This window comes from Rhinolophus hipposideros (assembly GCF_964194185.1).
Source record: "Rhinolophus hipposideros genome assembly, chromosome: 13".
Classification (NCBI taxonomy): domain Eukaryota; kingdom Metazoa; phylum Chordata; class Mammalia; order Chiroptera; family Rhinolophidae; genus Rhinolophus; species Rhinolophus hipposideros.
The window spans coordinates 71,085,918-71,113,174 of record NC_138059.1 but is presented as its reverse complement, the minus strand read 5'-3'; the positions used below and the strand labels follow the sequence as shown (position 1 = coordinate 71,113,174).

Sequence of the window (27,257 nt, the reverse complement as noted above, 5' to 3'; positions counted from 1 at the left end):
TCCATTTTTTAGAACGTTTTAATTTATATTTGAAAACTGGTTTTATTGAATTATTTCAGTATGTTTATTTGCCATATAAATGGCATTTTGATGGCAAGTGCTATTATCATAGCACTATACTGATGACAATTATCCAGTAAGTAATGGGCCAGAAATTTTATTAAAAGGTTTTTTTAAAAAAATTTAACAGGAGGTTATTAAGGAAGAACTTCATCTATGACTCTTATTTATGTAGAAATTTTTGTTTCCAAAAATGTGATGGCCTTCTATTAATCCACAAGATGGGGATATTTTGATTTTATAGTATTTTAATCTCAGGTGTTAAAGTGGCATCATTTTCAGTATTCATATTAAGCCTGGATCAGAACCATTCCACTAAATCATTAAGGGGAAAAAAGAATTACATTTAATTTCTAGCTCATGATACTTGTCATGATATATATGTTCGTAAGGTAACATTGAGAAGACCCTTTTATTTCTGTGGAATATTCTTCATGCAGTTAGTATGTTGTAGCATTAGGTAACGGCAGTGGCGTGTTTGTTTTTTTCAGATAACCAAAACTTTAAGTTTTAATGTTTAGGCTTAGATGCTTTAATAAAGTGACTTTACTAAATGTTGAGAGGAACAAGCTTTTGGAATAAACACATATAACAAAACCTTTTCAACCAAAACTTAACAGCTACCCATCACTATTCTATAACCCTGATATCATCTCCAGTCACAGTTATAATGTTCCTTTCTACAGTTCTGGGAATTCTACCTTAGAATCACAAAGTTCTTCAGTTAGCTTTTCTATCTCACTTCACGTGTGCTACTAAAGCTAATGAAAACTTTCATGTAATTGAATCAATAGCTCTGGTTGGCTTTTTTGGCAAGCCCTGATCAGCTAGGAAGAGGACAACTCAATATTGGCTATTCTGTTCTCTCGTCTGACAAAAGCAGAACCAGGAGAAAAGAGGCAACTTTCCAACACCCTCATCAGCAAGAGGTGCTTCTTTAAACTCCCTCCTCAGTAGCACTGCCCAGGTGGCATTGGACACAGTTGCCATGATACTCCCCCCTTGGTGATGCCCAGCAATTTCTAATTTTACAAATAATTGGAAAGAATGCATCAGAAAGAGCTTTTAGGAAGAAACTTTTTATTAATGTAGAGAACATCTTAAGGCATAGTCAAACATTTTTATGAACAAGAATTTAATGGGTTCCACGATAATGGTCATACGAAGATCATTTCAATACTGTGCACTAATGTGTACGCTCAGTGTTAAATAATTTCACAAAAGGATGTCCATCCATTTAAGGAAACCGAGATTTCAATAGCACTTGCAACAACAAGAAGATGGGATTTTTTTCATGTATTGAAAATGATAAATTACTTGCTACTAGACCTCCATATATACTGTACTGGAAACTGACGGTTACTGACAGAGAGTTTCATGGCAAGTTCCTAAATACAGCCTTGGGCCCCTTTGCTGTGGCTTAAGCAGGAACTACTGTGAGTCATGTAAAAAGTCTTGCACCTAACTGGAAAAACTCATTGCACCCAGCTTTCCTAGGTAAGGATGAGCAGAGCCCAGGAACGACTGGTCACCTCCTGGCAAAAGCAGTTGAAAAATCAGCTGGGGTTTGGGTATGTGTGTTCCCTTTTCAGAGGTGGCTTTGACATTCCTGGGCAGGGCACGCTGGTGGTGGAAACAGTGAGGGTTATTCAAACCACTAGTTTATCTGCTCTACAATGTGGAGACTGGCAAACTTACCCCAGACACAGGTCCCACCGTCCTTCTCCACCTGTACCCCACGTGTAAACTGTTAGGTCTCAGCGCATTAACGACTAGTAGGCACGCAGAGGAAGCTTAACAATCCCAACTGTCCTGATTATGAGGGCTGTAGGGTTTATAATAGTCCACTTACAAGTGCACGCAAATTACAAATATATAAATACAGAAACAAAAGCCCTCTATTAGAAATTGGTGAGAATGAGGGGTTTTCGTTCACAGAACAGGGCCATCATGAAACATTACATCTAGGCTCTATGATAATTTGGTGTTTTTCTATTACCAGTATCCAAGCAAGCCAGTGGCAACACTTTTAGATGTGGGGAGACTTCCTGATGAGAAGTGTGAGGTCACAGATAGCTCATCAGGGGCAGTGAATGGGTCTCATCCTGAATGCCAACACCAACGGGTTAGGGGTGACGCCCACAGCACCTCATGGGGCTGGCAGTCAGTGAGCAGTGGTGTTGTTAGCCATGCCCTGGCTCAGCCTCATGGGTGGGAGAACCGGGTGGCGCTTCACTGACTTGGATTTGCTACTCCTGACTTAAACTGAGACAGGAATGGAGTCCCAGGTGTGAGTCTAAAGTCTGTCACTTATAGCTGTGGCCCTTTGGGCAAGTTACTTAATCTCCTTAAATCTTGGTTTCCGATTTGTAAAATAGGGGTGATAAAAATGCTTGATCTTATAGGGTTGTTTTCTTTCTGAGGATTAATGGATTAATGTTAGAAAATATTTAAAGCGGGGTCTGGCGCATGATAAGCACTCTATAAACAAAAGCTGCTACTATTATTATTAGCATCCGTGAATGTTTTTAAATCAAGTCAGTGGTTAGAGCTCTGGCCCTGAAAGCAGAACAAGATAAAAGGGAAGCTGCAGAGGCTTGGCCAGAGCCCCAGGGCCCCACCTACTCTGCCCAGCAAACCCCAAACCCAGGGAGGCATCTTCAAAGAACCCCTAGGATCCCAGAGCCCAAATTGAAAATCCCTGAAGAAGGTTATTTACAAGTGAAAACAATGCTCCTCTTTTGAGGTTTGCTCTGCATTTGTTAGCCAGTTAGGCTTAAATAAGAAAGGTCATAGTCGGGGCAAAATGGCTAAACTTAAGGCAGAGAGAAGAACACTATGAAGAAAGTGTTCCTGGAAGTAAGGTATTCACAATCAAGCAGTAAATTTACATGGTGACCATTAAAACAAAAAATTTTATACTGAGATTCTTTTTGGCAAATGAAGTAGGATTAAAATTCACTTGATGTTAGCTTGAGGATAAAGTGCATCTTTAGCTTTGTATTTATATCTAAACCGTGGCTAGATTTGGTTAAAAGAATTCAGCCAAGAAAAAGGTAACTCCCAATTGGTCTGGACACATTAAAGGGAAATATTCTTCAATTCTTCAACAAATTTACCTGCTCAAATAAGTCAAGTTCATGTGAAATTCCGTAGTTTAGTCTCAAACCTTTCTAACTCACATCTGCATATCATGTAAACTTCTGCTTGAGGAATCCCTTGTCAATATATGGTGCCTCACGAGACTTCTGTGAGTCCCTCTTCCCGTGTCCATGAGTGAGAGCCATATAAATGAGTTATAACTTTACTTTTTAGAAGCATTGGAAAGCTCAGGTCTGAAACTAAAATAGTAAAGGCTTCAAATATATGCCATATTCTAATGATTAATCCCACAATGAAAATCCTTTAAACGGACTTAAATTATTATGATGGGGCTCCATTACATAGTATATTAATCTTTAGTTTTAATGGCATTTTCTTTATTGGCCTGATTAAGTTTTGCTTTTGGTGCGTACATGTGGCTAAAAACATAAAACTGACAGTCTCTTTTTTAGGATACACAAAATGCCAGGTTTTGCCTTTGCAATTGCCTCATTAACCATCTCCAACAATGAACTATGTTAATAAAGGTGGGAATATACAGAAAAAAATGTTCTTAATATTTAAAAGCAGGACATTAATGACTGTGTGATATATTGGAAAAATTCTCAAATCTGATTTTTCAAGTCACTTCCTTTATATTTGCCAAAAATGGACTTTTATGGTGGCAAACCAGCTAATGCAAATTTATTCATTTTTTTGCTTGCAAAAAAAATTGCGTCTGCATCATTTTTGCTTAGTTTACCAAAAACGGCCGTTCTGAGGTCTGGATTAGAGTCACAGTGTTACGATAAAGAAATTGCTTACGTTAAACATAAAAGTTACAACAAATTGGCATGATGTCAATGAGTGATAAATGCTTAAAGAGTAAAAACATCTCCTTTTTCTCTCGTGTCCATAAATGGCTGAAAATGGCAATGAAATTCATCCCCTACCTAGGCAAAATGTGCTAGGATTCTCAGCTCTTTTATATCCTTGGATTTTGTGGAAACAACCATGAAGGATGTGGTAACTTTCAAACAGCATGCAGTGAACTTTACAAAATGTGTCTTGGTGACTCTTTTTATGGAATTTCTTGACTCATATTTTTAAAGTTCAAATGTCGAGAAAAAAATGCTAACGAGCATTCAATAATTTTTAGGACCTGAATTTGCTACCTAAAGAGGACAATATTCCTACACTTCAATCTTAATGACATAAATGTGCTAGGACTGTACTCATAATCTTTTTCAAAACAAGTATAAAAAACTAACAAAGCAGCCATAATTATAAATCTGCCTTGCTGCTTAAAGGAGAGGAATGGTTTAGGCCTGAAGTTCTGTAAGAATTTAATAAAAAAGAAATATTTCTCACATCTTTTAGAATATCATCGAAAATGCAATTAAAGGAAAAAATAACTCTCATCTTTCTTGTAATACATTTCCTAAAGGGAGTCGAATCATTCAATTTATGTGTTAAAATTATACTGCATTAAGAAATCAATTAGGAAATTCTTGAATGTCTAGGATTAAGCAACATTTAAATTTTTATATCAAGCTGCAAACTTAATCTTATCTTGGAGAAGCAAGTTTAATCTTACATTAAGTGTTATGTACCAGTGCCAGCAAATTAATATTCTACTTTACAAGAAATATTTCTGGATGCTTTACTTTAACATCTCTCTTTGGGCATTAACTTTCCATATTAAATATTTGATTCTTAGCCTTAAAATGAAGAGTGAAACATTAAACCGGAAAAGGGTGAACAGTATGGTTTCTGATATTATTCTTACAGAAATGAAAACGCAGGATACTGTTTACTAGGAATGAACACATTTTAAGGCCCTCAGCACTCCTCAAATACAGTGAGCCCACCCTTCCAATTTCCCCTGCAACACAGACCATTAAATGGAAGGTCGTGAATCTCTGTGGCATCAAGAGTTGGAATAAGCAGATTTCAACTTGACTCAGTTTAGAGAATAGAAAGGTCTGAGACTCATACAACCTGCTATTCGAGGTAATGGACGTTTTATGGAATGAGTTCAAGCAGAGGCTGGATAAACGTGTACAGTAGTTGCTTCTCATGTTCCTTCAGTTCGAAGATTCTATTAGTCTGTATAATTAACAGATATCGAATGTTGATATACTACGATGGAGTCAGCAGACACCAGCTCATCAAACAGTGTTAGCATGGCTGGTGTGCATTGCTTCAGAAGAGTCAAGGCTGTAATTCTTCTAAGGGTGACTTGGCTACACAACCCCGGCTCATGGTGGCACTCCACTGTGGAATGTACATCGAAAGACCTTGCTGGTCGTCCAAGAGGAAGGAAAAAACGGTGACCCAAACAGTGACTGAAAACCCTTTGTGCATCAAACAAGAATGCGTGTTGTCCTTGAAACAAATATTTGTTAACTCTGAAGAGAGTGATGCAAGTCACCGAGCTTTCAGTCACTTGATCATTTGGGACTGAGGACGAAAACGAGCGAAAGAACACTGGGAAAGGTCCCAGCAAAGCACTGAGGGTACCAGCGCTTGCGGGGTGGAGAGGAGTGCTGCAGACAGCGTGACAAGTGTTGCGGAGTGAGGATCTGGCCACGAGGAGGGTAGTTTCGTTCAGCAGGCGGAGGACGGGAGGCCCACGTAGCCACCCTGGGGCGGGTGAAAGTGCTCCTTCTTCTCAGGGGCCGGCTGTCCTGTCAGTATCTGCCTCCTGATGGGACAGTATCTCAGGAGACAGGAAGAGCACCAAAACGCTTTATAAATCCTTTAAAATCAGACCGTCTGTGCTGATTCATTTTAGTCTTAATAATAAGGAAAAACTCTTGGAACTATTTTAGATCAATGTTGAAATTGTGGTTTAAATAGAAATTCTGACTGTGAAGAACTGTGCTCAGTCCTCAGTTCACATGACATGTACGAATGAGAGCCAACTATTGCAAGGGACTGAGCAACCCAAAGGCCACCAGATTGTCCTCAGTGGGGCTTGAGGTGGGGAAGCAGCGTGTTTGCAACGACCACAGACTCCCACTTCAGTTGGATGGTCTTGTAGTCTTGGGAATTGATTTCATCAGAGACTTGATGGAAAATGTCGTTCAGGTCAGTGACGTTGGCTCATGACTCACAAGCTTAGCGTTTTCAAGCTGTGTCCAAGGTGACTGACAAGCGTCGTTTGCTGACACCTTAATGAATGTAGATATTAACGAAAGGCGCCCAAATAGTTTCTAAAGGCTCTGGAAAGTCAGTGTCAGTGCTCAGTGGAGGAGGAAGCCTGATGTCAAGTAGAAGGACCTTTTAACATAGGATACACCGGCAATGAAAGGGCGTAATTAGAAACGTATGTATTTTTATCAAGTGAAAGTCTCTTATTCGGCTCCAAACGTATTTCTGAATTAGACGTGTTCTCTAGCTCCCTTATTTAGGAACCAGGGTGGAGGGCACCTCGGATGGTAGTTACCGGCATTTTTATGAAGGTCTTATTGTTTAATCAGAGCCGAGGGGGCAAGGTTTTTATCCTTCTCCATTAAAATGGTGCCACCGAAGTACTGACTCTTGTTCCTCCAGTCTTAATTCTGGAAAGTACACAATTCACTGATGTTAAGAAGGCACATCATTCTTCAATGTATGTACTTTACAAGGACAAGAAGGGAGGAGATGGAGGGAGTGAACTGAGCGATCAGGGCTCAGCCAACTGCGCCCACCGCCTAACCTTGTAAGGCTTATCAGAACCCAGCCAGGTGATCCATTTGCATGTTGTCTGTGGCTCTTTCTGGGTACAAGTTGAGTTGTTGTGATGGCGACCTCAGGGCCCACGTTTACTATCTTCCACTCTACAGAAAGTTTGCTGACTCCCACTATGGACCATTAGGATCCTGGCCAAAAGCAAATGCGCGCGCGCACACACACACACAGAGCGTGAGATCACTGGCATTTTAAACACTGATTAGATATTTGTTATGAAGAGATTTTAAGCTGTGCTTAAAAAGTCACATAAAAATGGAGTGAAGCTACTTCAGCTATCACGTTCCTTAAGAATAACGTGGGAGGGGGGACTCGGAAGCTTGTGGTCTCATCCTTTGAGGAGGTGATGCTCTCCCCCCTCCCCACCCAGGACATACGTGGCACCTCACCCAGCTGCCTGCGATGTTTCTGACCATTTTACTGGCCAGGAAAACCCCACTAGGTCTCAGTCCCTTCACCTATGCCCTCATGTCCACAGTAGGCACGCCGTGAAGGTGTCCTTTTTCTGAGTACATAAATGGGTTTTCTGAAAAAAGAGCTTGTCTAATTCTAGGAGAGACAGAGCTAGGAGGCACCTAGAAATAATATATTCCTACCCCTAAAAAGATACAACTGGTTAATATAAACATTTTTGTTTGCCAGTTACGGCAAAAACATTAAGGTCCATGCAAAAATTCTATGGGTAACAAATTTCTCCCCAAAGACTTTATTAAGATATATTTTCAAGGTGAAAGTATTCTTTTTATTATGTTGAAGGGAGACAATGCGAAGTGCTGTGTATACATTAGCTTAATTTAATCTGCACCGTTTTTGGTCGTCCCACCTGTCCAGATACTCGTGCTTTTCGGACTTGCTGAAATGAAGTGTGTTGTTTTTTTTATAAAGCTCCCTGCTTATTTAATGTTGTATCTTTTCCCATCCCACGTGGCTTGTAGTAGAATAACCGAGAACACGGTGGACAGTGTGACCTCATTACCCATCACAGGAACCCATCTCCTCACAAACAGATGTGTAAGACATATCTGTGGATTCCATGTCCGATCACAGGCAGAGGGTCTGTAGCTGGAAATGGGACGTCCCTTGAGTGTGGTGAGTCACAGTGGTGAACAAAGAAGGGCCAGCTGTGGTAGGGTTTCTAGGCAGAATTCCCGCCCGTTCTCAGCAATTTTTTTCGCTTTCCCGTTCCCGAAATACAAACTATTTTCTGTTCTCCACGATGTATCGTTTCCACAAAGTGATGGCCCATACTACCAACCACCTGGGTTCAAGGAGCTGATTTTTCCGATTTCCCGACCAACTTTTCTCGAGATTCGGGAACGGGAAAGTGAAAAACATTCCTGAGAACCCTAGTCTATGGTGCCTGAGCTGCCTTCAGAGGCGGCCTCCTGAAGACCAACGTAAGGATTCTCATCCACATCTCGCACTATGAAATAAAATCCTAAAAGGAGGCACATTTCAGATTGCCCATGAAAGGAAAACAGTACCTACATATATAAAACTCTAGTTGTTTACGTGGTCTTTAAAGAATTTCTTCAAATTTCCTTTGCCATAGATGAGGCTAAGGCCCTAGACACATCCTCTTCTTGGAGGCTGATCCAATTCTGTCATTCTTTGGAATGAGCTAATTGTTTAATGATTTAGGTGACGATTACTTGAAAAATTAGTGCGGTAAAACCTGCTCTGGAGAATCACCCGTCTTTATGTAAATACCACTCTCCCAGCTTAGGAATCGTGCCACCAAAATCCAGTGGATGAGTCAAGGACAGGGGACGGGGACATGGACATGTAACATAAATCCTGTTGTCCTTCACATGGTGAAACCTAAATGCCAACACCTAACATGCCTCTTCACAAATACAAGAGTCTTATCGGCAACTAAGACATCAGCTCCAAGTGGCTTTATTAATGCACTGCCACACTCTCCCCTCCATCAAGCAATAAACTCCAACAGGATTTTCTTCAAAGTTTTCCCATCTTCCTCAGATACACTGAGAATTAGACATGTACATGTTAGTGGTGGCCACAGCAGTCATTCTACAACCAGGATTTTGCAGTAAACAGCTAATACTTAATCTTGTCACTAAGTATACTGAATTATGGAGATGGTGTGGTTAAACAAAAAGTATATCACACGAGTCTTGCAGAGATCTCTACAGTGATGCCTGCTGTAGGTTGGGTTTGGTCATTCTGTCTGTGGGGATGGTCACCTGTGTACTGGAGGAAAGGGCCCCAAGGGGCCAGGATGGACGATCCCACATGTCCTGTGCCTGGCCATACAACCTACTTCTAACCAAAATCAGCTTGATAGTTACATGCCATTAGATAGGCAAAACCCTTAAGAAAGTTACCGAGGTCTTTAAATCATTTGCTTAGTAAATAATTTTGAGTTCCCACTGTGCCTGCCAGGCATCATATTTGACTATACTCTGCAGTCTCTAATTTCAAAGTTTTCCCAGATCTGAAATATTTATTACATGAGTTTGACATAGGGAAAAGAATATTAAAATGGAAGTTCAGGAGCCCTGGATCCAAAAATCCATGGCAAAGTGTAGAAACCTCTCTGGGAATCAATTCTTTATTAGAAACTCTGCAAGTTTCTGTCAACCTAAATTCCGTAATTCTCTTGAAACCGTTTTATATACTGTTGTCTCACCAACTGTTGGGACATGTGCCAAGATGCTTGTCTTTTGCATGTTTCCCTAAGATTCTAAAAATTCCCTAATTATGCTTGGAAGTTACGTATTTTATTGCCAAGCTTTGCTTTTGTTGGATAAAAGAAAAAAGTGTATGGCTGATGGTGAGAAGGTAGTACTCATCGCACGTAAGGCACCGTGGGTCTAGTGAGCCTGCTTTATTCTCTTTAATTAACTGAAGCTATGCTGGAATCCATTCTTTTATTTCCTTCTTTAGTATAAAATGCGAAAGATAGTCATGACGGACTAAGACCTCAAGGCCCTTTAATTTCCTTGTCTAACCATAGATCCAATAATTAGATTTCCTATACCAGCTTCCACACATTGGACTATGATGATTGGTACTGAGAAGGAAAAAAGAAGCTCAAGTAGCATTTTCCATAAAGTGAAACATGATTTCTAAATTTTAACTGTGCCCTTTCTGTTGTCAAAATACCACGAAATATTTATGCATACATAATCTTTTCAATGTTTTTAGTGAAGCAGAACAAAAAACTGGTAACTATAATGCCCTGAAGATTTTAAAACAAAAGAAACCTTTATATAGAAATGTTTGCTCAATACTGCCTTAGCCAAAATGCTTGTCAGGTAAATCCTTCACTTTATGTAGAATATCTCCAGTGGAAGATTTGGTATTGTTCTGAAACTATCCCATGTCATCTTTGGACAATTAAAGACTGCCTTTTAACCGTGAGCCAAGTGGTCCCAACTTAACCTCTTGGAACCATATAAAATATATCTAATTCTGCTGCATGACAGTTTTCTTACAAGGTTAAAAACACTGGGCATTATATGCTATATGGGCACCCCACCCCCTCCTTTAATTCACCCTTCTCCAAACTAAATCAAAACTCTCGTTTCTTTAGTAAAGCCTAAATATCTGGTCATTCTGTAATTTCCTTTGTTCTAACACCACAAAAACCTAAAAATACTAGTTAAGTATGTCTTCTCCATATTACTAAAAGTTTCAAAGACTTGAAATTTCCAAAATTATGCACAAGTGTAAATTACAGGGGAAATACTTTAATGTTTTCTAAAACCTGTAGAGAATCCCCAAGGGAATCATGAGGAAACATGACAGGCTGATTACAAATCGCTGCTGGTAACTCAAACAACTATCCAGGCGGTACTAGGAGGTAGTTTGCGTCACTTACGCACTTCATATAAAAACATACAAACTTGTAAACCTCAAGTACAATGATATTTGAATTATACATAAGTCAGAGTTTACAAAGGTATTCCCCTACCCCAGTTAGCCTAATTTTGTACACCTGAAATGCAGAAAGATCTGAATTAAATGTCAGAGTCAACAAAATTCACAAAGCCAGAAGCAGTTTAGTGCTCACGAGTTTATATTTTTAGGTTTGATAAAGACTCTTGTGTATTTTCTAAATACACAGACAAAACAGTTTTGGAAGTTTACATACATGTCTTAGGACACTTATACTAGGTAGGTAAATTACATTAAAAATTGGTCTTCGTAAAAGATCTTCCCAAAGAGCTTTTACAAACAGCAGGCAGAAGAAAGTGTTCTTTTTGTTTACAGTGTTTAAATGCTGATTCTCCCATTTCGTCATGGCCTCAACCATCCCTCTCCTCAACCCAAAATTTTGTTCTCAATAGCCAGTGTACTCCAAGTCTACTACGTACCCCACGTCATCGAACCCAGGGCTGACGTGTGCTCATCCCTAACATGTTACGTGATCACGTGAAGGCAGGGGTACAGCAGGAACAAAACTTCTCATCTCAAATCCTAAAGTGACTAAGAAAAACCACCTGTTAGTTCTAAGCACGTATATTATGTACCATCTGTAAGTTTAAGGATCTGGGTGACTGAGCGGCACAAGAACGGGGCTCACATCTAGTTTTTCGTTTAAAAATCATCCTTTTAAAAATGAAAATGCCACAGCCAATTCGTACATGTGCCACACTGAGGCTGGATACCTTACTTATAGTCGGGCGACAGAACGGCTGTATTAGGAGGAACGAGTAGTAAGGATATTTGGAGGAGGACGGATTTGACACTCAGATTCCTAACATAGCTGTTTTCTAGGGAAAATAAGTCTCCATAGACAGACTCCTTTGAAGAGCTGAAATTCTACAAAAGTTGTTTAAGGAGGCAGCAGTAGAGCCCCTAAAAGTGCTCTGCCCCTGAGCAGGTGTATTACGTTAGGCAGGTCAGAGGAGGCGGGTTGCTTGGGAGTCTTGCCGCTTCTCTAAAATGGAGACAATAGCACCTACCTTACAGGGGACTAGATAAAACCATGTAAAGCACAATGGCACATGTAGGCACTAAAAAAAAAAAAAAGAAAAGAAAAATAACGTTTGGAGTCCTTATTCAGAAAAATAAACTCTCCATTCTACGTTGACAAAGTCCTAAAAATATAAATAAAGCTTATCAAGTTTTAAAATTTATGACTTTTAAAACCCATCTTCCATCACACTTCCCCTCATATTATTTTACTCCAGTCATCAGGCCTTAGACTAAATTTAAGTTTCCAGGCTCTGATCCTTTCATTTCCTAGTTTTCTCCCTCTTCCCCCCTTTTCTCCTTTCTTCTTATCCTCCTGGTTCACGTCTACTACTAAACAACGGCCAGACAGTGTTCAAGCGCTTTACACAAACTGACTCATTCATCTCACTCTTTTCCGTCAGGGTGGCTCTACTGAAACACTAGGGAAGCCAGTGTTTCCCCCCCAAATCTCAAAGCTGCTCACTACTGTTCAGTTCCCCTTCTTACAATGTTTTTCCTTTTTTCAGCTCTTCATTGCTAGGATGCTAAAACTTAGCAAAACATCTAGTGAACGTGAAAACTGAGGGCCAATAACAATGACAAAGTCAGGACCACATGGAAGTAACTGTCTGAGAACCCTAAGAAATAATGCATGATCTTGACTTAGATGAGAAGGTCTGTTACCACAGAGAGACTAGGAAAGAAACAGTTTATATACTCTTCCCCTTCATTAAAATTAAAAGCTCTAAAATATTTTTCATTTAAAATATTAAGTTACAAGAGAAAAATTCAGCAAATGTGTAATACGTAATTCTGCCAGCCCCCCCCCCCGACAAAATTATGAGTATTGTTATCTCTGAGACCAATGATAAGTTCTTAGTATCTAGCAACTTCCTGAAATTGTACTGTAAGTCAGAAAAAGAATACACTTAAAAAAATAGAAACGTCCAGTAGTATACCTTAGTACTAAAACTATTGTTTAAAAAAAGATCTAGAAGGAAAAGGCAGTCCCTCGAGATCATGGAACAAAATAAGTTAGGCAGTCAGCAAGTAGAAAAACCTGTCAATTCTGTTTCTGGTAAAATGTTTACTTTAAAGAAGAAATTTTTATATAGGCTGAGGCTAATATAGTCAAGAGTTATAAACATTTTTCCTTTGGATTATCTTTCTAAAAACAAAAATTTAAAGTATCATATTTCAGTTGACTAAAAATATAGCCAAATCTGTCACAACACAACACAAAAGGTAATGGACAATTATAGAATATTTTAAATTAACAGTAAGAAGCCATCTACATCCAACCTTATTTCCAACTAAAACCAAAACAAAAGCACAACAATCCTGTAGTGTACCAAGTGTATTTCAATTTACTGTATGCAATCTAACAAAAATTTGGTCATAATTTACCAGATATACATAAATGATTTAAGTAGTAAAGGAAAATTCAGCTTAGAGTAAGTTCATATCTTGAAGAAAAGTAAAAGTACATTAAGAATGTAAAGCCAAGTCCAGTTTCTATGCAATAAGTGAACTGTAGTCTAATAAAGCAGATTTACGTGATTTTTCAGATATATATCTTTTCTCTTTAATATATATTTATATATAGACAGATCTACGAATTGTAAACTATGGTTTATTTTAAAGGAAGGGGATAAATGGGATGAAAGAAATCTTTATACTATACTTACATATATTCACAATGCAGAACATTTTACGTTTAAAATACTTTTTCATTCATAGTATCTTTGCCCAACTAAAGTCTACTTTGGACCCCACCAGAACTACATTTTACTCATTTATCTAGAACATTGAGAATAAGATGTACTCTTCAGTCTTAAACAAAATCAAACCAAAACTATTCATGTCAGTTTTACAGTTGTGTAGAAACTACAGTAAAGTTTAGGTGACAAAAGATGCATCTAACCATGTAACTGTATTTTATATCTGATTTATCCAAGCAGAAACATCAATATCTAACATTATTCTATTGAAATCAGAGACAATGAGAAAGTCTCTCAAAAACGATCAACATTTCAACTTTGATCAGATGGAGCACCAAAATTGTGTCTGTCAAAGTGTACTTTGCAACTTTTCCCACATGACTAGCATAATTTAGTTACCTGATATAAAATAGGAAAATATACTCAATTTCTATTTAAAAGAAAGCTGAAAATATGATATCCCTCAATCTTATATAATATACAATATGTTTCTGATAAATGTTGTGCATGTTGATATTATGTGAAATGCTGTGAGTTTAACAATGAACTAATTCATCTGTCATCAGGCTATATAAATCTGACAATTTCTACTTAATACATCACCCCTTGTACCCTGAAGAATTTAGTATAATAAACTGTAAAGTCTCTCAGTATTTTATGTGTAAGATTTTTGCAGATTGTTGAATCATGGTGACTACTAGAAAGACTATATATCAAGGTGTAGTGACTTTAAGAAATTGAAAACAATAAATTAACTTAATTATCTATCATAATTTCAAAACACTCAATATCCCAGTAAGTATGAAACAAAAGAGAATGCGATTTTTGTGTTAATTTTAATGATAAAAGGGCACAAGAGTAAAAACCTGATATTTCACTTATATTGCATAACAAGCTAACCAAACTGGACATGGAGGATAAATTATAAAACAAATCATTTTACTTATTGTTTCAATAAGTCTCCTTTCGATTAGATTTGTCTTTTCAAATAGGACTGAGGTATAGTACACTGGCAAAAATAAAGAGGCAAACAAGAATAGTGCCAAAGTAACAGATACCTACAACCGCACACCATGTCAGAAAACGTCTTATAGTAACCATTTATCAGATTAGAGCAGCAGGAGAAAGTTACTTCTAAATCATAATCATTTAGTGGTATTGTCAACTTCGCCACGGTAACTCGGCAACATCATTCTTCATTTGTGAAGGAGTAAAATTCATGTCAAAAAGGAAGGGGGAATGGAGGAAGTCAGTTAGTTCATTCCAATAAATTACCTCTCCAGTTCTTATAAACATGCCCATCAGCACAAAACTGAGAAATAATACCTACGACTAGAAGAGACTTGGTTTAACTTAGGAAGCAAATTAAAATGGAACATACAGAAAAGTACAACCAATGGGGTTGAAAAGGCCCCTCACTGAAAATCTGTATTAAAAAAAAATAAAATTAATAAAAATAAAAATAGAAACAAAACTCTACTAGTACAAACTAGCCTGAGTGGTTTGATGGACAGAGTCATTGGGCCAGCTGTCACTGTCTTCTCATAAATGGATTTCTTCATTCATGTTCGAGTGGTACATGAATGCCAGCACTGTACGGACAGGCACCCTACTGTTATAGGACCCAAAGAGTTACTGTGTATCCGATAAATAAAAAGTATTTTGACTTTGATAACTGGCTGAAGATGTGGGGACCCCATGTAATCCAACCACAAGGTGGCTTGCTCTATAGTCCTGTGCAAATATAAAAAAAACGTTTTTTGCTATAAGGCTTTGACCCTACAGTTTTCACAGCAACATAACTACCATCCAGCATGTACCATTATTTTGCAAGCCTTCGAGTTCAACAACTCCAATTGTCGCTTCATCTTACGCCCCAGTGCAGCATCCAGGAGGAGTACAGTCGGTCAGTTAGTCACCGAGAGACATACACACGTCTCCTGCTTCATCCCACCGAGACGGGTCGTTCTGGTCGTCGCCGTCGTCAGGCAGCTCTTCATCAGCTTCTCCTCCTTCGTTCTCCTCATACTCTTCGTCCCGAGGGAAAGCTGCATCCTGTCCCTGATCTATACCTTCTTGCCCTCCTGGCTGTGACTTATCTGCACAGTCTACACAGACACCGTAGCGTCGAGATCCGTGTCTTATCCCAACACTGGCTGCTAACATGAAGATCTTCTTACACACCATACATTTGTATTTTTTATCCTTTTTATGCACCTAATTGAAGGGGGGAAAATCCAATGTAAGGATGGTATAGACAACACAACGCATTCGAACCACTCAAATGAAACCGCCCATTTAACAATGAGTGACTGTACCACTGGTTTTCTATATGAAGTTCAGTATCAGTTCACCAACCACATTCTTTATTTAAGGCAATATATTTAATAATCAAGGTTCCTTAAAACTGCAGGTAACGGTGTTAAAATACCTTAAACTTCACTGACATACGTAGTTTATCTCAAAGATCGGTTACATTTCACGTTACTTACCAGGGAATGTCTTTTTACATGCTCTCTGCGAGTAAACAGTTTTCCACAAATATCACAGCTAAAGGATCTGACTCCCGTATGGATGAGCAAATGTCTTTTTAGTGTTCGTCTGTATTTGGCTACATAGGTACAGTGAGGGCATTTTAACTTGTTCGTGTTTAGAGATGATTCACCTTTGAAAATTTAAAAAAAAAAAAGCACTTATTATATATAAGCAGAAAACTTGCTATTAAAAGCTTATCTACTATCCCTGAGAACAGAGACTGTTATAGGGCCGTGACTCTGATGTTTTCTAAATCTCAGAATACGGAAGCTTTTAATTGTTAAAAATTATTTACAAATTCTGTAGATGTTTAGTTGACTAATACTTGCCATTTTCCCAAGTCTCTTGTTTTGGCCAAGATTCAGGCAATAATCCATACTTGAAATCGTTTGAAGCACCTGGTAGCAATCCATACTTGAAATCATTTGAAGTACCTGGTAGCAAGCCATACTTGAAATCACTTGAAGGGCCAGGCATCAGGCCATACTTGAAATCATGTGAAGTACCTAATACAATTGAAAAGTTATTTTGATATAATAATGGTAATAAAGATGTTTCTTAATAGAATCAAAAAAATATTTGTATCATAAGCGTTATGATAGAACGGTTTAATAAAAAATAGCTAAATAAAACAATTCTACATCTTAGTCTCAAACTGAGATGTCTTTAGACTTTATTATCCCAATTATAATACCCTAATTGGCAGGCATCTTAAATAGAAAACTAAAATACAATTCAACCATAGTAAAAAACAAAGTTCAGTAAAATAAATCTGAATACTATTTAATGGTGTGTGGAGGGCACATGAAACTACCTCTTTAAATATTGTATTTCAAACATATCCAAACAGACCTGTGTCTTTTTTTTTTTTTTATTGGGGAAGGGGAACAGGACTTTTTTTTTTTTTTATTGGGGAACAGTGTGTATTTCCAGGACTTTTTCCAAGTCAAGTTGTTGTCCTTTCAATCTTAGCTGTGGAGGGTGTAGCTCAGCTCCAGGTCCAGTTGCCGTTGTTAGTTGCAGGAGGTGCAGCCCAGCAACCTGTGGTTGAGAGCCCACTGGCCCATGTGGGAATCAAACCGGCAGCCTTTGCTTTGGCGTTAGGAGCATGGAGTTCCAGCCACCAGAGCCACTGGGCTGGCCCCCAAAACTCTGTCTTAATAGTTGCTATTCCTATTCTGTCACTTGAGACTGTCACCCTGAAGTCCAGCTATGGAATAAGACAGTCTCCTTTGGTCCCCAAAACAATCATAATCTTGTTTAAAGAATAATTGGTATAGAAAAATGGACTAAGGATGAAAAATAAAAATACACGGAAATTACAAATGAAAGTTCTTGCATTATTAGACTCTTGTTTGTTGTTTCAGACACACTTGGGCAAGGTAAATGAACGCCCTGTTGGGGGTTCACCAAAATCTCTCTTTAAGTCCATCAAGTAAATGAAAACCCAGAAAGTAGAACAGTCGATGCGTGAGGATCTTCAGACTAGCTGAAATAGGACCTATCTTCTCTGGATTTAATTCCATCTTGAATATTCCTTGTATGTAGGAATCCTTTAGCAGTGTGACTATATCCAGAACCCTCCATGGCTATTGCTACCCTCGATGCCAATTGACCATCAACTCCTGCCTCTGGGTTATTTTCTTTAACTATCGTGTGAGTTGTCCCAACTCACACCGAGTTTTGCCTCCTCAACACAGCAATGCGAGATTCTTTGAAAACCTGAAGCCAGAGTCTGGCACTGCTCTGCTCAAAAGCCTGCAAGGACTAACCATCTCACACCCAGTAAACAACCAAGACCCCCAGGCTGTGTGCAAGCCAAACCCCCCCCTGCTCTAGCCCCAGCTCCCATCGCCCTGGCCTCGGTGCTGTTTGTCCTGCTGCAAGGCCCTGCACCCACTCTTTCCTCTGCCTGGAACACTCCCTTCTCCATGCTGTATATATAGCTCACTCGTGCAACAATTTATTAACTTTCCTGGACACCGTGGGTTTTAGAAAAGAATGCCTGCCAAAAATGGGTTTTCTAAGAATTCCATTTCCCTATATCTATTTGCCAGATACATTGCCTCTCTTAAAAATTAAAAGAACTTCAGATTTCTTCTTTGGTCAAAGTATCAATACCCAACGATGCAAAAAGGTCTCTCTGGTATTTAAAAACTGCACTCCATTATTATTAATGTAAATTGTTTTATACTTGGAATACATTCACCCACTTCTTTAATGTTAGGAAAGCCCCCTGAATCTATAATTTGACTACAGTGTATTACCATTTGGGGGAAAGTTCTCAGAACCCTAAAGTGAAGCACCATATCGATGTCTGGGACGGAGACTGGGGGTGGGGGGAGCCTGTGAGGTGATTATATCAATTTTAAGCTTCACATTTCCAAATTAAGTTTGAGCTCTGTGACTCACAGTTCTTGTCTAAATTGGTGCGAAACAGAGAGCACGGGTTATGCCTGTCTTACTTTGTACTTCTAATGTCCCAAACAGACACCCCTCAATTATTTGCTGAATAAATGTATCTGGCAAATGCTAATAAGTACATAGTATTTTTGACTTGCTCAAAATACTTGAAAACCATCAGTAATCATGTTAGATATGCTATCCTCAACTAAGTACTATTCACTACATAAAATAAGAGAGAGAAGAATGGCCCTAAAACAATTTATGAATTGATAACCTAAGATTCAGAATTAAAGGTTTTTAATACTTGAAATTCCATGTTTTTCCAAATAACCTTCGGTAAAGATATAATAAAAAACATTCATGATAACAGGCAAGAGACACCGTTCTGGAATACAAAATGGTAATTCAAATTAAGAAAGCCTTGTCCCAAACTTGTTTCACTTCTCCAAATCCTTATAACCAGTAGAGATACCTTACAGGAAATATAAGAGCAGCTTGAACACAGGTATTCCTTTGTAATTCAATACACTGAAGGATCATTCAAGTCATTAAAGATCTACTTCAAAATTGTGTTTACTGTTCAATAATACCCTTCTGGGCACATTAGTCCATAATGGCAAACGAAGAAGAAAGCAATGTTCTTCAAGTCAAAATCCTAAGGCAAAGGCTGAGCTCAGTTGCACAAATACTAATGGATTAAGATGTCCCCTAAAAAGAAATGACTCTATATCAAGCGTTTACTTTCTGGAGAATGAGATGAATTAATTATATGGACCACTCGCCACTGAAAACGTTTCTGGGCACACATTTAAAATTTTACATATGAATTCACATAGCCCTACTAAACCCATTCTTGAACCAGATTTCTAAACCGAAAAAGCAAGTGTAATAAAATACTCTTGCACTATTAGTGACTTTCTGTACAAGGAAAAAGTCCTCGAAATCCAGCCTGTCTGATCTGTAAACAGCTAGTTTGAAAACCTTTTTTGTAAATTCTTTTCAACAGTTAGGAGAAACCACCTTAAAGCGGTTTCTTTAGAGTTCTGGCTTACTTTTGTCAGTGCATACTGTATTCAGAAGCCTTCCTTACAGCTTGCTCTAAGGGGTCCCCCTAACTGTCCCTTTCCCCATCAACGCTGAAAGAAACGTCAAATCCTGGACTAGCCGGATTTGTGTAGGTTTGGATGAAGATTTTGGCAAGAATACCACCTAGGTGAGTGACACTATGTGTCGGGAGGCATGTTATTTCAGGTTCGTTTACTACTCTTACTAAGCGTAATCATTTGGTTAGGGTACTGTCCATCGGACCTCTTTATGGCTCTTTCCCTCTGTAATCGGAAATAACCTACGAACAGACCATTGCAGCAGCCTTTCGCTCGGTCATCATGGAACAAGCTTATCCACAGTGGCTTAACCACCCATGGATGATCTTGAATTATTTCCTGCGGGGGTTGCAAAATCTGTATTTTTCCAATTCTATCATTCTTCTATACTTATTAGCTTGGCATTCTTCTGTAAAGAAAGCTTTTCCCTTTCTAATTTACTCATGATGTACTTGTGTAATTCTTTCGCATATTCATGGATTCTGCCTTTATGTGCAGGACGCTTCCTCAAAGGATAGCTGATGTAAATGTTGCTATTGACAAGTAAGTTCTCTACAGCCATCGACAACCATACTATTGTTTCACATCAAAGCTAATTCAAATATCCTGCTAATTACCATTCTCGTTCCATCTATATACTAGTAGCAGGAAGCCACAGCTATTAACTTAATTACAGTTGATATTTCAGAGTTTTAAAAACTCCCCCAAACCAAAAAGAAACACCTATCCATTTGTATTTACCAAGCTTCATAAGCCTATCGTAATCGTGGCTACCACAGATTGAAAGTATTTACGTGGAACGCTCTCTTGTAAGGGACAGAAAACTGCAGGAGGTCTTTAACAAACATGCCCAGGGACACTCAGTTCCCGTTCTCAAATCCTCTTATCCTACCGTACCTACCAGCATCACCTCCATCTTGACCCGAGCTGGCTTCAGCCAACAAACTTGCGTTTACATTCCTATCACAATCTGGGCCTGAGAGGAGAGCACCGTCCAGATCTGAAAAGGAGATGTAGAGTCATCTGTGAGTTACAACCCAGCACAGCCGTCCCCCAAACCACTGCCCCCCTCCTGCAACCGTTTCTGACGCAGACGACACAGAAGGCCAGCCGCAGCTATTGAGTGTCTCCTCAGCACTGGGCGGCTCCGAAGCAGTTTCGACCACGAGAGTAAGTGCGCCCCAAAGAGTAAGGACAGCGTACTGGGTGGGCATGAGCTTGAGAGCCAGGTGAGCTAGACCTCCGGCTCCCTCTGTTACCGGCTCCGTGCGCCTGTGTCTGTTTCTTCGTATGCCCCACCTATATCCCAGATCTGATACAGAAGTGTAATTAGGTAATGCCAGCCAAGTGTTACCGTCACGCTGTGTGGCACCCAAAGCCAGCGGTTACTGCTAGTACTAGGGACACTCGATGTGGAAACTAGTGTTGTTTCTGAATGAGTTCAGAAGTGGCAAAGATCAACGAAAGCTACACTGGAAAAGGAAGATAGCACAGAGGTTTCTTCCTGAGTTCACCGTGGACTGTGGAAGAGTGTGGGAGGCAGCTTAAAACACGCGGGCACACTGAGGAGACAAGTGCTGCTGGTGCCGGTCTGCTGGCTGCCGTTTCCTCTGTTCCAGCCTTACATTCTGTGCAAGGCACTGCCCTCATTCAGGCCCTGTCGCTCTCCTGGATTACTCAGTAAATCACTGAAACAGTTTCTTGGTCTCCTTGCTTCTAGAATGTGGTGCTCCCACTTCTACTCATTTCCCAACAACACTGCCGGAGAGAGCTTCCTAAAACATCAATGTGAAGCTGCTCCTTCACTGAAAATCTTCAATGGTTAAACACAGCCGTCAAGAGAGCCTTCAAACTCCTTAGCTTAGAACACAGGGTCCTAGATTCAGCTTGCTGCTTAGGAATCTAGTATCACTTCACTGTACTGTGTACTCTGTCAAATGAATTAAACGTCTCCGAAGACGGTTTTAAAATGCCCCTTTCACTACACAGACAATGTCTCCTCTGCCTCCCATTCAAGGCTCACCTTTGCTATCACCATCCTGTACTGCTCTGGGTTCCCAAAACCCAAGGTGAAAACGGAAAACAAAACCAAACCCTCTTTACAGAAGTAGGTATTTACTCAACAACAACAAAAAGTACCGTGGGCAAACACAGTGCGGTACGTCCTACAATGGCCTGCTCGCCAGTGCCCCCAGTGCACGGCTCTACAGCCCAATCACCAGGTCTGCTCCTCACATGGGACGGGAAGAAGCCCACAGGACTGCGTCACTGCATGATGGCAGAGAAAGAGGAGTGCCTACAAAATGATCTCCAGGAGGCACAAACAGATCAGCTAGAGCCTGCAGGCTCTGAGGAATTTGGCCTTTTTTCCTAAGGGAAGTAAAAGGATTTTAAAGGACATTAATCTCATTTGCGTTTTAAAAAACTATTCCTGGCGGTGCATGAATTCAAGGCGGGCAGGAGATGTAAGACCAGTGAGGAAGCTGGTTCAGACAAGAACTGACGTGGCCTTGAGTTTGGCGACCGACCAGACCAGAGAGAAGCACTGAAGAGAGTGAGGGAAGCCAGTCTGCTAGGGCTGGGGGACAGGCTGGGTACTGGGGTGTGTGGGGCACTGAGGGAAGTCTCGGCCTATTATGAACAGCAGCCAGGAAAGCCTGGCGGAGGAGCAGCTGTGGTGGGGACAGGTTTAGGAAGTTCAGTCACGCACATACTGAGTCCCACAGCAGGTGTGCGGTGGGGACAATGGCGGGAGCGGTGCGCTCCAGGCACTTCTGCTACGTGAGGCCCTAGCCAGCAACATCGGAACTGGCTAGAAATGGGTGTAAATTATCAGGCCCCATCCCAGTGATCTGTTTTTCAATAAGCCCTTTAGGTGATTCTGATGCTTACTAAAGAGTGAGGGGTGTTTTATTATAAAAATGGGGAAAACACCAGGCAAAGAGCTATTAATAAGTGAAAAGCACTTAGTTCTTTGCCTGGTATACAGCAAACATTCAAAATTTTCACTAATTTTTTTTTTTTCATTTAAGCTTCCAAGTGGAGAAATTTAGTACCAAAGGCTATAGATCTGGTGTTTGAGCAGGTGGTAAAAGTGAGTTGTTAGAACATACATGGTAAATAACGCCACGGGAGTAAACAGATGAGACCATGAGGAAAAGACTATGACCAACACAGTGAGATTCCTACTAGCTAATAAGCTACGAAAGGATATAAACAGACGTAAGGAAAAGAGTATTTCACGAAGTCATGCACTGGGACAGTGCTGCCAAGAATTCAGGATGAGGAGCGAACGCACTGCGCACCTAGGAGGTCCCGGTGACCTCAGTGACCCTCGTGAGGGGAGAGCAGGAGTGGTCTGTGTTGTGAACGGGAGATGATGAATTATGAGATATAGTACCGACAATGTGAGAAATTTGTGTAAAAGGGAAGAATGAGAAATAGAGTAAGAGTTATTTTTGTTTCTTAAACGGTTAAAGTGGGGCGGCCGGTTAGCTCAGTGGGTTACAGCGCGGTGCTCCTAACACCAAGGTCGCCGGTTCGATCCCCCTGTGGGCCAGTGCGAGCTGCGCCTCCAAAACTAGATTGAAACAACTACTTGACTTGGAGCTGATGGGTCCTGGAAAAACACACTTAAATAAATAAAAGTTAAACAAAAAGCCTTTAAATAAAAGGTTCAAGTAATAAACATGTAAATGCTGAAAGGAAGAAGTCACTAAGAAAGGGAGAAGTGAGAGATAGGGAAGAAATGCCACACAGAAGAAATGACAGGTTTGTAAGATTCCTAGGCAGCCTATCTGGATAACTCGAGAGAGCAGACAGTGAGTCCAGAGGGAAGTGTGCAGTGAAGGACACTGCAGCCCCCTGCTTTCGTTTTTTCTGGAATATAGGCTCTGAGCTGCCTCGAGGAATGGGACAAGTCGGGGATGAGGGACACAGTCCTGGGGAGAAGGACGGCAGACGGACTCCTACCTGTTCCTGGAGAGCAGACGGACTGCTTAGGTTTTAGTTTCCCAGTATTTATCACAATGCATGACAGGGAAAAGGCTTTTCAACAAATGTTGTTAAATGCTGGCTTAAATATCTTGCCCTTTGCACCCTGTATTGTTAGCTTAGTTTAAATGAACGGTTTTTGAAGAATAATTTCTCAGTTTTGTGGTGTGCAATGACACTAAGACACATCCATAAACTGAAAATAATTAACTGAAATTCAGTGGCTTTGTTTTCCTGCAAAAAGTTACATATATTTCGATAATCAAAAGTAAAATTCAAATCATTATACAAACAATTTTACTAGGTTTCTCAATATCTTTTTAAAAAAGTCATTCTAAAGTGTAGTCTGTTCAGAGGGCAATTCTTAAGATTCTGCCAAGTGGGTTTGTAAACACAGGGTGTCTCTATTTATGTAACATTCTATAGTGATTTGTTGAAGGCTTTTTCCTCTGCTAGTTCTTAAAACAGATATTTCCTGTCTCCTAGCCTATCTCTAAAGTATTAGAATTTAATTTGTGATCTTTAATCCTTCCTGGACACTAAGTACAGAACACCTCACTCTAAAAACGTACTAAATGGCAAGTGCATTCTCCCAGTGCACAATATTTCCTCTCAAACCCAGATCATGCCCATGTTACAGATACTAGATCTCTTTTGAGAGGTACCAACTACTTGGTTCTTGACAATGAAAACAAACCTCAAAATAGGTGAGCTCTTCCAGGTTGACAAGAAGCTTTCATAAACAGCATGCTTAACTCCGAAATCAACACATCATATCACGGCTGCACCTTATTTGAAACCAGCAAAACTACCTACTAACTGTTTTTTATCAGTTTTAATGACGTGAGTGGGACAGAAGCCAGGGAGCCAACCATTCACTTGATACAAGAATGAATTTTGCTTCACTCGGAAGCTAAAGCAGTAAGTCCTAGTCACCATGTTTTCTCTAAAATTATAGGATTAAAAAATAAACTCTACCATACTTGCTTTTTTGGCATTCATGACCTTGTTATGAAAATCTTTCCCTTTATTTAGCAAAAAGGGCTAAGATATCTCCACAGCCAGACCTTTCTGAAGACCTATTAAAACATGAGTTTCACCAGAAAACAGCTCTTTCTGAACGTAGCAGGTACTGTGTGCTGCGCACTATCATTCACATGATCAGGGCGAACTGTAAGTCATGGGTAATTTCTTCTATTTTCAAATGTCTTTCTCCCATAAACAGGTACTAGCAGACAGACCCCTCCCCAAAAGACACAACCAGACATGGATTTTATGCATCACACAGGAGATCCTTTCTGTAAATGCTATCTCGTTCCAACTTGACTATATGAGAGTATTTATGTAAGTGTGAGAATAGTCTGATCCTGGACTTTAGGAGGAAGCTGCTGTCCGCGAGAGGCAGAGTGTTGCAGTGTTTTCTGAACGGTATCACAGGCCTCCTGATCTCAGCAGGCAATCACAGCAAGGGGACTTTGCAGTGCTGGAAGTGCACGTGCACACGTGTCCCCATCCAACTGAATTTCCCAGTGACACCTGATACACTTTTCTGCCACACGAACAAAAACAAACCTTACCTATACTCTGGGCTAAACCAGCACTCACTTCATTAACCTTCTCTTTATTTAATAAACCATCTCTGAAATCTTAAGGGAACCGAGATTTCAGCTATCATTGTTCTTCACAGTAATACACTTTGATCTAGCTTTAAAGCAACCTCCTCAGATTTTTTTTTTTTTTTAATAATTCTGATTAACCATAACTACTGCACTTTTAAAACAGGACATCTTGTTCAGGGGTTGTAAAACCGTTAACAAGCAATAGAAAAAGAATGTTTTAATAAACAGGTATAGTTTATTTTCTCTTTATTCACTGCGGTCAAGTTTCTTCCCCTTTCAGTGGACAGTAAACTCAGTTGCCAATTACATAAGCACCCTTGACAGTTCCTGTAGCAGCCTTGAGGCTCAAGTTTCCCTTCAACCCCACACTTGTGGACTCACAGTGACTACCCCATCCTAGATAGGCTGTACTGTTTTGCTATTTCCGCCATGCCTGGGCCTTAAAGGTCTCCCCAGGTCCCTCACCGCTCCCATCCATGGACACCCTCCAGTTTGTGTGCCAAAGGCAAATAGAAACAGATCAAAACTCTAGTGAAAAACTCTCACGGCCCCAGAATCTGTAAAATGAAATTCACAACACATCGCCATGTCAAAGAGAACCACAACCTGGCCCTGACCTAGTCACCCAACCTCATCTCCCCCTCTATTCCGTGACCCACTCGTTCCACCTTCCCGTCACCTGCAGTCGGTGAATGCCCTCCTCCTTTCCCAGGCAAACTCCTACACAACACAAGAGCCAGCTCTCTGACTGCCTTCTCTATGAAGCTTTCCCCATCACACCCCCGCCGCATTCTTACTCGAACATGTGTCACACCCCCTGCACTGGGTGCCACAGCCACCCTACTGTGAACACGTCCCAGGTGAGGGACTCCTCTCAATCTAGACGTCAACATCATCTGACATGTGGCTTAGTTTCTTGGGGTTTAACAATTTTTATCATCAATCTTCCTCTTCTATCATGATGTAGAAAGCTATGAGTCCCAGAAAAGTAGTATTTGGTTATAACTTTCTGGAGAGTAAAGCTTTGAATGAAAACTTAAGACGCTCTGGTCAACCCAGAATATTAAAGCTGTGTCAGAAGTCAAAAATTCCGTTTTACAAAAACTCTCAGTGTTTGATACTTGGGGTTTCACAATAACTGAGTGCTCTCACTAGGTAGGAATCACAGAAACGCTTTCCTAACTGACCCACACCAGGCTTCTGCAGCAGCCAGCCTTCGCCTGGCCACACAGACCTGTTTCCTCAGGGCTTCTAACCTACAGGTAGGGGGAATCAGTCATTTGTACAGCCAGCTCTCCTTGGGTCAAATAAGGCAGACAGGAAGGAAAGGAACATAGGCAGAGCAAAAGGAAAGGACAAGCAAAAAACAGATGCCAGAATATTCTAACTACCATATAGTTGCCCACGATCATCATCTTAAGATTAAATATTGAAGATTCTTAGGTATTAGTATATTTTACAGCCCATTAACTACTGATGGACATTTATATTTTTAAATGAGCATCAGGCCTTTAAATTACCATTTAATACCTGACTGTGAAAAAAAAATTGAAAAATGACTTAATATTATCAATTGTAGCTCATCCTTTATGACATACTCAACCAACAGGAAGCCTGAAAGGTAGAACGGAACACTTGGAATCTTCTAACATAAAACAACTAACCCAGGATCCAGGCCCATAATCTGTTTTCTGAAACACTTGGGTTAGTAAGACACAGAATGCAGAAATCTTCAAACTTATAAAACTAATAACTACAACCCTCCTGTGGGGTCTAGAGCAGGATCCTGTAATCAAAACAGTATTTCTGAAACAAAACATAAATATAGGTATTCACATTTAAAGAAGTTAAGAATATAAAGAGCTGATTTTGCTGCCGAGTATCAGTCTTTGTTGCTAAAATGATTAAGAAAAAGCTTTGTGTAGTTTTTACAGCTTCACCACTTTCAAGGTTCCATCCCATTAGAGACATCATGCTGGACGACTCAGGCTAGTTAAGTGCCAGCACTGAGTCCAAAGCCCAAGCTCCATGGTTTTTAAACATATTTTATATAGTCCATACAGTGGACTATATGTGGC

General features: G+C 40.0%; 1 protein-coding gene and 1 long non-coding RNA gene across 3 annotated transcripts in view; one reads left to right on the top strand and one right to left on the bottom strand.

Moving 5' to 3' along the window:
- LOC308506783 overlaps positions 1-17,386 on the top strand; it is a 39,342-nt gene extending 21,956 nt beyond the window's left edge. Inside the window, exon 3 of the long non-coding RNA XR_013994773.1 lies at positions 15,404-17,386. This is a non-coding gene — a long non-coding RNA (uncharacterized lncRNA). The remainder of the gene's footprint in view (positions 1-15,403) is intronic.
- The window catches only part of ZBTB10 (zinc finger and BTB domain containing 10), a gene marked incomplete at its 5' end in the record, with an annotated part of 30,174 nt that continues 13,824 nt past the window's right edge, over positions 10,908-27,257 (bottom strand). Inside the window, 4 exons of one of the 2 annotated variants that reach the window (XM_081070721.1) lie at positions 10,908-15,740; positions 16,016-16,188; positions 16,388-16,564; positions 20,469-20,567. In XM_081070721.1, the coding sequence (XP_080926847.1) occupies positions 15,435-15,740; positions 16,016-16,188; positions 16,388-16,564; positions 20,469-20,567 (755 nt within the window). In that variant the 3' untranslated portion in view covers positions 10,908-15,434. The remainder of the gene's footprint in view (positions 15,741-16,015; positions 16,189-16,387; positions 16,565-20,468; positions 20,568-27,257) is intronic. The other variant, XM_081070722.1, reaches the window with a different exon arrangement.